The sequence below is a fragment of the Diabrotica undecimpunctata genome, chromosome 1 (genome assembly GCF_040954645.1).
Source record: "Diabrotica undecimpunctata isolate CICGRU chromosome 1, icDiaUnde3, whole genome shotgun sequence".
NCBI lineage: Eukaryota > Metazoa > Arthropoda > Insecta > Coleoptera > Chrysomelidae > Diabrotica > Diabrotica undecimpunctata.
In genome coordinates this window covers 147,455,890-147,466,535 of record NC_092803.1, presented here as the reverse complement: position 1 = coordinate 147,466,535, position 10,646 = coordinate 147,455,890, and the positions used below count along the sequence as shown (strand labels likewise).

The window sequence follows — 10,646 nt, the reverse complement described above, 5'->3', positions numbered from 1 at the left end:
ATTATTACTAATGTTTGTATTTTGAGAACGATTTCCAAAGTGGAAATTGAAACGTCAATAAACGTATTTTAACCTTTAATTGTGGCTTATTCCCATTTAAATAGTAATTAATTCATTTAAAACCATGTATGTTTTATTATTTTTATATGAATTTTATTTCGCCATATCATAATGTCCTTGCAGAGGGATATTACAAATCATAATTAAAGATTATGAAAATGTTACTTTTACGAATAATAATCTTAGAAGTATGGCAAATAAAGCAAGTAAAATGAATAATATAATTTTTTCCTCAAAATATTATACATGTATACAGCATTGGTACTTATCACAGTATCCCTCTGGTAGGACAAACTCACTGAAGGGGTTAAATTAATAAAAAGCTGACTGCGTTAAAAAACGGAATGATTTAATACCTCAAATGAAACTTCAGAAACTGAAAAACCACAAATATTTTCGTAAGTAAAAGATACAGATTTTTTATCATATTTTATATAACTTTTATTCTCGAGCAATAATATATCACTCTTAGCCCTAAATACATAAATAATCTAAATTATTTTAGAGTATTTAGAATATAACATCTTTGAGCATATTTAAAATTACTTACATCTAAAATAAGGCAGTTATTATAAGTTTGTACGTAAATTTGTACTATCATTATCCACTTCAATATGTTTACAATAGTGTTCAAAACGATTGCAGGAGACTATTTATAGCAATCTTTGGTATCTCTTAACGACATGGATATTATTTTTGTATTCCACTTTTCTTTATTGTAGAGAATGACAAACGGAATATAGTCAATTAGTTTGGGTACTTTTTTAACGAAAAATATTTCCCAATAAATCTCACAGATTATGAATTTTAAAAATCACCTGTCAGTTTACTAAGTTCTACAGCTTTTTTATTCCCTACAGACTTCTTAAAAGAGTTCTCTCTTAATAGCTGTTGTATTTCTTCCAAGCTTTTTCCTTTAGTTTCAGGCACAAAGAACATTATAAGTATTGTAACTATAATAGTGAGAAACGAGAAGATATAAAAATGAATATAGATTCCAAACGCCCTTCTTAGAAAAAAATAAAGCTGCAAGACGCCGATGGCAGTAAAGGTGTGAAAGCCATTACAAAAAGCAATGCCTCGTCCTTTGATTCTAGTAGAAAATATTTCACCTAATATGACGAATGGTACAGTGCCCATTCCCAATTTAAACACAACAGCGTATACCATAACCGAAGCTGCAGGTATCCAGTTCATAGCTTGAACATTGTAACCTTTTTGGTGTAGGTTCAAAAATATCCCCAAAATAAGCAAGCAAAGGGCAGTAAGAACACTTGAAACACCAAACAAAACTTTACGGCCAAATTTATCTATAGTCAATGATGATATTAAAGAAGAAATTAGTAATAATACTGAAAAAATAATAGCCACAGATGCAGGTTGAATGTACACAGAACCAGCTTTCTCCAACATCTGGTGGATATTCATCAATACAACTTCAAAACAACTGCATAATTTTGTAAAATCAAATATTAAAACAATAATTAAAGCATTTCGGTAACGTTTAACTACAAAAATTTCTTTAAAAGTTCCTTTTTGGTCTTTCATATCATTTTCTATAGCTTCTCGTATTTCATTTAGTTCATCTTCTACATCTTTTTTTCCTCGTAACTTTTGCAGGCTCATTCTAGCTTCCGGAATTTTATTTTTCATGGACAATAGATACGGTGTTTCGGGCATGAATGAAAATATGAGCAATTTGAACATCAGCAGTCCAGCTGCTACATATGGTGGAACATAGAACGGTGTAAAGGGTCCAATACAGTACATCAATATTATACCTAAAAATTTAATAAATTCGTTATTATCTACTAGCATGAGGTCTAGATACTAAATACTAAACAAATATTGCTTACAGCTGTAAGCAATATTTTTGTGTAAAGGGTCCAATACAGTACATCAATATTATACCTAGAAAGTTAATAAATTCGTTATTATTTACTAACTTGAAGTCTAGATACTAAATACTAAACAAATATTGCTTACAGCTCTACTTAATTAAAGGATAATGTCGAAGAATGCTTTCACGGAAAATTTAACAGATGTCTCCGGGATTCATAGGTAATTGTGCAGAACAATTTCTTTCTTTAGTTTTTTCTGAACTTGTGACTAGTCAAAACTGAATTTTTGGAGCAAATAGGAAAACTTTTTCTATCTCCTATTATTGAGTGTCAAATTCTGTTTAGACGCCGATCTTCTTTTGGATGTTGTGTTGTGTGAGAGTGTGTTCTGTAACGACTGATTCAATTTGAACTTTAAAGGTAGATTTGACTTCATGTTGTGTTAAGATTTTGCATTTTAGACCGACCACATTTTCAATTTACGGTAAAAAGTTTTACCTTTTTGCTTTCTTTTTTGGTCATACATCGAATTCTATCTCAACAGACACTTCTCTTCGCCGGAGACCTCTTCTACACGGACGGTTTTTAAAACAAAAATCATTCGAGATATATGAACCTGTACTCTTCAATTTCAAAATTAAATATTTTCTTAACCCGACAGTTTAAATAATCATCAATCATATCAATTACGGAAATAATTGTTTTCTCATCGATATTCTAATAACTGCTTATGATAAACAAACATATTAATATAAAATTTATATGTATAAAGACTCCTTTCATCAGAAAAGAAATCCATCGAGCCACGGTGTCACAAAATGAACGTACCATTTCCTTAAAAAATTGAGCTAAGGTAAAACTACCTATTAACGGCCTATACAAATTTGTGATGTAAATCCGGCCTATTAAAAAATTGAAATTCTTTTGTAAATAACTGTAAGTTGGTTAAACTTAATACTCGGTTCGTGTGTATCCTAGCGAGAAATTTATTAGGCCATTTTTTTATGTATAAAAGGTGGGGTGACATGTTCTAGCTTTTGTTTAAGTCAGTTCGATAATCAAGTTTCAATCATTGGTTATAATATTTGCTTGCAAATTATTACAGAAAATATTTTTTCACCTACATGCAATAGTTTGTTCATTAGAAATGGTTAATAGTTGTGTTTTTTTATAAAACACTTTAGTTTTTGGGTCAAAACAAAGCAGAATTTACAAAAATAGATTAGGCCGGTATTAGGGCACAATTTTAGTAGCTAATCTAATTCCGGCTCAATGGGCCGTAATTACGAATATTGGTGGTTTTTTTCAATTTAAATTTTTGTTCTTTAATATCAAAAATTATTAAAAAATATACTTTAAAGATATTAACAAAAACATACTATCAAATTCCGTCCCATAGTTTTTTTTCTATAAAATCAAAAAAGAAAGTTACAACCATGACATTCAGGTACTTATTTCTAATGATAGAAAATTGAAAAAATCTCAAATTTGTTCAAAAAAAAATTATTTTTTTTTGTTACTTACTCAAGTTAAAATATATAGTTTGACAATTAATTAATAACAAAAAAACATTAAAATAATTTAATTTTATTCTGGCGGTATTAGATTTTATATTTCGCATGTGCTCTAATTTCACCCTAACCCAAATTTATCCTGACATGTTATTTACAAAAAAGACTTAATTATTAACATTTGATTTTTTTTCTAGAAGTGTGGTCAGAACTAAAAAGCCTTAGCCAATGAAAAAGAAAAAAAATTCACAAGAGCTACTGGATCGGACCCTAAATGACATGAAAACTGGCATGTCTGCCTATATAGTATCCAAGATGTATGATATACCAAAAAGTACATTGAAAGATGAAAGAATACAAAAGTAGACGTATGAAAATATTGGAAGACAACCAGTTTTAACTAGTGATGAGGAAAAACTAATCGTAAAATAGATATTGTTTTTGGCTGAAGCGGGTTTTGCCGTAACACGCGATTAGCTTATTAACACCGTAGCAGTGCTTATTAAAAATCTAAAGTGAGTCAATCCATTTAAGAATGGAATTTCTGGAAATAGATGGTATTATTTCCTAACCCAGCATCCGGAAGTAAGACCTCGTGTATCGCGAAATTTGACAGCTAGCCGTTCCTTCGTCACAGAGGAAAGGATAAGAAATTGGTTCAAGGAAGTATGTGATTATTTCAGTTAAAATGGCATCACAGATGTGTTACAGCCAAGCCGAAACTTCAACTGCAACGAGACATCCTTTTTCATGGCTCCACGGGACAAACAAGTGTTAGTTAAAAGAGGGTCTAAAACTGTATGTAACAGAACTGCTAGCGACGAAAAAGAATATCTGACCGTATTAGCAACAATATCCACTAGTGGAGATATCCCACTATTAATGGTTTTGTTTCCCTATATGAGGCTACCAAAACATTTAGTTCCAACTATGCAAATAGGTTGGGGTATCGGATATAATGAAAGTGGATTGATGAAAAGAGAAACGTTTTATGAGTATGTCGCAATCTATTTTAATAAGTGGTTAAACGAAAAAACATTAAGCCACCCGTCGTGTTATTTTTGGATGAACATGTTAGCCATATATCTGACATTGAGTGAGTTTTGTCGTGAAAATGGAATTGTTTTGGTAGCACTGATTCCAAATTCCATACATATCATGCAGCCGCTTGATGTTACTATATTCCGTCCTGTCCAATCTACATGGCGCAATATATTTCATGATTTCTGAACCTATTTTAAAAATCAATCTCCCATAAATTCTGCAATCCTATTTTGTCATTCTTCTAAAATTTCCAACGCAATTCAAAAAGGCGTTTTATTTCCCAGAAAAATATCTCAGACGTCCAAAAGACAGGCTACAAAAAAATTAACAGCTGTAGTAACGATTGCTGATGATTTCATGAGAGTACTAGAGAAGAGTAGAACCGGAAAAAAATGCAATGTTGGTTCTGGCAGAAAAACAGGTGAAAGAACTAGAAATCAGAAAGCTAACAATTCTATGGATTTAAAGGTGGGCGACTAGGAACTAGGTGACTACGTTATTGTAGTTAAAACGTTTCCAGTAGAAGAAGAAATAACAGAAGCTAAATTCAAAATCAAAGCTGTGGAAAAAATATTATATCATTGAAGATGACCAAAGACAGATTATATTATTTGGTATGATCCAGATGAAATTGTTTGTTGACTGTTGTTGACTGAAAAGACTGTTGCTAAGTAACTTCTGAAAGTATTTTTTGTTGTTTTTTTTTAGATTCAAACTGTATTATGTATGTACATCGTTTTATTTTATTTAGTTTTTCTATGCCTTTTCTACATAAAAAATGTGTTTTTATGCTTCTGTATTTTTTATACCTACTTTGAAATAAATATATATTTACAAAAGACTGTCTGTATGGTTTAAAACAAAAAAAAGATAATTCTTTTTATAAACAGGCTGGAATTAAATCACCATTACGTCGGAATTGAAGTTTTTTACATTTTAGTGAAAACAATTTTGTTTGTCGAATAAAAAACAGATTTTTCATTTTTTTATTAATTATTTTGATAAAGAAAACATCAAGCTATCAAATATATTTTAAATCCATTTTCTCTATTATTTCGTTTCCTTAATATTTACGTCTAAAGTCAAATACTCATTAACTGGATCTTTATTGGGTCGGTTTACCTTAGTAAGGGAACTATTTAAGAATAGTCCAGTCACAAGAAGACTAGAACAAGAGACTTACAACGATCTCTAAATCGACTGCACGCATGGTGCATAAAGTGGAAAATTGCACTCAACCCGGAAAAAACACAATCCGTCATGTTTAGGAAAAGAAGACAAATACCCAATATGGAATTAAGATTAGCCAATGAAAACGTAGAATGGAGCAATCAAGCTAAATACCTAGGAGTGACCCTTGATCACAAGCTCACATTCACTGAACATGTGAACCAAGCAGTATATAAAGCCAAGCTAACAAAGACACAACTTGCCTCGCTAATCGGCAAGAAAAGCAAATTAAATTTCTTTACGAAAATAAGGGTAGCAAATAGCATAATCCTTCCAACGTTAACTTATGCATCAGCAGCTTGGGGGCACACCTGTAAATCAAACAGGAAGAAATTACAAGTAGCACAAAATCAGCTAATTAGATACGCATTAAATGTACCGAAATATGTCCCATTAAGGTACTTATACAGAGACACGAACCAGAAAAGAATCTTACATACAATGAATGAAAAAGCACATGAGATCTTCAATGAGATAAGAAACCACCCCAACAGAAAGCTGACAGAGCTAACGGATTATGACGAAAATATCAGGACGGCACATAGACGGCCTAAACAACAAATAGCTGGATATGTCCCAATAGGATAAGGACACAAAGACTGAGATAGGCACAGATTAGTCAGAGGCAACGCGGGTTAGAAGTAGGAAAAAAAATTCTCACCAAAAAAAATATCTTAGTTTTAGTTTTAATATTAGTATAAAATAGTCGGGAAAATACCTTCTAACACCGCGAACGAATTATAGTGGCAGGGAATAGCTTAGTAACTATTCATAGTTTTCCGGGTCTTCAACCACAATATGCGCGACACTGATCCCGTCGCACATACATAAACACATGCGATATTAGTACAAAGAAAACCATAAGTTTTCTTTGTACAGCCAAACTTTTTGGCTAAGGCCCTTAAGGCAGGTCTATTTGGGAGACCAGCACGCGAATTTCTGAGCATCGAGGCCATGTGCGACAAGCATGGGCTTGGTGGCCAGACCAGTCGGGTGCCCAGCTGGCGAGGAGAACAAATTAATTTTTGCCAAATCGGCAGCTGAGTGACCGAACGCACACTTTCCCTGTGCGGAGGGGCACCAACCTAGGTTGATGTCTCTCCGTGCAGGGCACACACTCTTTTAGGGACTCCAGTCCAATGCAATGCTAATACCAAATTAAATTCAGTAAAGTAAATAGGGAGAAAAGCTTCTAGCTACCCCTTAATTTTAGGTGGCCTAACCACAACCATGTAGATACGGAGGGTGTTGTTTATTATCCAAATCGCCCGACGCCAAGTTCATAAGCCTTCGCTGCGTATGTCAGACGTAGTGAAGGGGTGGAGGAAAAACCTGGGGGTCAGATAGGTACCGATCTAGAATGATTAGCTCTTCTGGAGCGAGACCGGTTTGATCTTCGGATATGTGGATCACACTGACTAGCAGTGGTATACACATGTCCCTAGGGGTTGAGTTGAACGCTTCGCGCGCGTGTATGTGTGTGTGTGTGTGTGTGTGTGTGTGTGTGTGTGTGTGTGTGTGTGTGTGTGTGTGTGTGTGTGTGTGTGTGTGTGTGTGTGTGTGTGTGTGTGTGTGTGTGTGTGTGTGTGTGTGTGTGTGTGTGTGTGTGTGTGTGTGTGTGTGTGTGTGTGTGTGTGTGTGTGTGTGTGTGTGTGTGTGTGTGTGTGTGTGTGTGTGTGTGTGTGTGTGTGTGTGTGTGTGTGTGTGTGTGTGTGTGTGTGTGTGTGTGTGTGTGTGTGTGTGTGTGTGTGTGTGTGTGTGTGTGTGTGTGTGTGTGTGTGTGTGTGTGTGTGTGTGTGTGTGTGTGTGTGTGTGTGTGTGTGTGTGTGTGTGTGTGTGTGTGTGTGTGTGTGTGTGTGTGTGTGTGTGTGTGTGTGTGTGTGTGTGTGTGTGTGTGTGTGTGTGTGTGTGTGTGTGTGTGTGTGTGTGTGTGTGTGTGTGTGTGTGTGTGTGTGTGTGTGTGTGTGTGTGTGTGTGTGTGTGTGTGTGTGTGTGTGTGTGTGTGTGTGTGTGTGTGTGTGTGTGTGTGAAGAAGACTAGATAGAATCTGGCCCCAAGACCTAATTCAAAACTAAACCAAAATAGAATAAGGTGAGATATCGTTGAGTGTCTCCCGTTCACGCCCAAAACCAGTAACACATTTACTTAATACTCGCTAATGATGTAGATTGTGAATAAACATAATTATAGAAAAAAATGTATGTATACAGAGGGAAAGATAATCCTTTAAGTTAAGGAGAACTTAGCGATTTTCCAGGGGTCTTATACATATATGGATGATAATTAAAAAATATCGGCCTATACAAATATTTATAAACAAAATAAATTTTTCTAAGCTCTATTATTTAGATGGCGTATTTCAAATGCTCATTTTTGCTAATTTTACTAACGTACCGTCTGTGGATTTTCAGCAAAAATGAGCACTGGAAACACGCCATCTTAACAATAGACCTTTTACATGAATGTAAGTACTGCTTATATTATTTTTATACTAATGTCACCTTTAAATGCAATAGAAAACCACCCCTTTTTAATTTCAACTAACATAAGTAATATTGGCACTATTTGTACCATACCTGATGTAAGGTTTGGTTAAATTAGTAGTATTAAAATATACTACAGTCGTCAGGTACGAAAATGCATCTCTAAAAATCATACGAACAAGGTGAATTTTGCTGAGAATATTTATTTTGGGACCCCAAAAACGATCCAAAACAGTTTACCACTTTCACCCCCGGGCTTCCCCCTAAAACCACCTTGTAGGGGGTAAACACGCAAAAAATCGATTTACCAAGAATCTGTACGCCGTAGAAAAAAATGTTTTAAATAAAAAATGTAGCTAAGATAATTTTAAACAAAAATGTTTATTAGCAATTTTTGTATAGAATGAACCGTTCTCTCACAAACATCGCTTGAAACGGCCGTAGATTTTGGATGTCAGTTACGCGTGCGAAATCAATGTTCCGTAAAATTTGTATTAGCTCGACGGTAAAAATTCGATATCTTTTGATTCAAGTGTTCTATTCACAAAAGTCAAGATGCGTTTTAAAAGTAAAGAGGTTAGTTTTCGTATGAAATTTTTGTATTTTGTCCCAAATAACTCAGATTTTATAAATGTGTTAAATAAACAAACGTGGCGAGATTTTTGCCATTTTTTATGATTATCATGATATAAATACAATCTATCCCTTTCATTGACTGGCCAGTATGAAGTTTCGATAATTAGAGCCTAACCTTCAAAATCTATAGCACGAAATTTTAGTTTTACGTTTTGGCAACAAATGTGAGGTATTTGAAATATGCTTAAAAAACGCTGGATTTAAACTTTCACATAACAAACAATCTAAAACGTTTAAAACTTTTTTTTTTCAAATACACTAGTACGTTTTTTAAAAACAAAAAAAAAACTTCTGCTATAAACTACACCCAAAATAGATTTCTTGAAGGCATTTCCCGTGACGTGTAATCGTTTGTAATGTGAAACATTAAGTTCTGCGTTTTTTATTCATATTTCAAATGCCCCATATTTGTTGCCACAACTCAAAATTGAAATTTCATGTCATAGATTTTAAATATTTATTTTTAAAAATAAAAATTTGACTACGACTAGTCTATGAAAGTAATCAATTTTATTGATCTTACGAGAATCTTAAAAAATGGCAAAAATCGCGCTACATTTAGTTATTTAACACCTTATTAAAAACTGAGTTTATTAGCGGCAAAATACAAAAACTGCATACAAAAGCTGGATTCTCAACCTTCAAAACGCATCTTGATTTTTGTCGATAGGACACTTGGATCAAAATATATCGAATTTTTACCGTCGAGCTGCTACAAACTTTATTGAACATTGATTTCGCGTAACTGTAACATTTTTTACTTGAAACAATTTGTTCTACGGCGTACGGATTGTTGGTAAATCGATTTTTTTTGCGGTTTTACCCACCTGCATTAGAGGTTTTAGGGGGAAGCCCGGGGGTAAAAGTGGTAAAATTTTTTGCATCTTTTTTGTATTCCCAAAATTAATATTCTCGGGAAAATTCAGCTTGTTCGTATAATTTTTGGGGGTCAACTGTCTGACGACTGGACTAATATATAATTTTTAAGGTTTGTAAAGATTGTACTTTACCGTTGACCTTATGATGACCAGAAAAGTCTGTCATTTATTTGTACTACCTAGTTTGAGAATATTTGTATTTAGAGCGATAAAAGGTACACGTTTGGTAATTTTTTCTAAAAAAAGTCTACCCCACATAGCAAAACTTAAGCATCTTTGAGATTTGGTAAGCGGTATTTAGGTCTCTTTTCAAGTTATATCGGATTAAAAAAAAAAAGAAAAAAATACATTTTTTTACGTATATCGATTTTAAACTATGAAATTCAATTTTCGCCAACCTCGTTTTTTTAGTATTTTTCATTCGCTAGATGCAATACAATTAATACAATTAAAACAAGAAAATTGGAATATATCGGACTGGAGAGATATACACCTTGCTCCAACTGATTATGCAGGGAAAGCTCCAATTAAAGAGAAGTTTAGGGAGAAGAACTTTTCAGAGCAGCAGTCTCAAAAAAAGTCCGAATAGCTATGCTATGATTGCCGACCTCCGCCGCGGAGATGGCACTTGAAGAAGAAGATACTGACTGGTTTGATTATTATAATATGTTATGAATATGTTGAAGACATGAAAATTTTTGTCGAGACAGCTCCGAAAGATTAAGGTAATGGTTCAAAGATTACCCAATATTGTTTATACCTTCGTCGCAAATGACAGTCAACTTTGACCGGTTGTATCTTACGAACCACTAATTCAACTTTTTTTCTTTTAAAAGAAGAGTATATCGAATTTGGACATTGGATTGGATTGGAAAATTCAATTAAAAAAAATTTAGATGGCAAAATATTATGTGAAATCTATTAAATCAATTTTAAGGAAATTTGATGGACTTTTTACTACAT

At 33.5% G+C, this 10,646-nt stretch overlaps 1 protein-coding gene across 2 annotated transcripts in view; it reads right to left on the bottom strand.

The window, feature by feature from the left end:
* Nucleotides 1–208: 208 nt before the first annotated feature.
* The window catches only part of LOC140432333 (facilitated trehalose transporter Tret1-like), a 50,913-nt gene continuing 40,475 nt past the window's right edge, over nt 209–10,646 (bottom strand). For both annotated transcript variants that reach the window (XM_072520164.1, XM_072520165.1), the window contains exon 3: nt 209–1,841. In XM_072520164.1, coding sequence (XP_072376265.1) covers nt 868–1,841 — 974 coding nt within the window. In that variant the 3' untranslated portion in view covers nt 209–867. The remainder of the gene's footprint in view (nt 1,842–10,646) is intronic.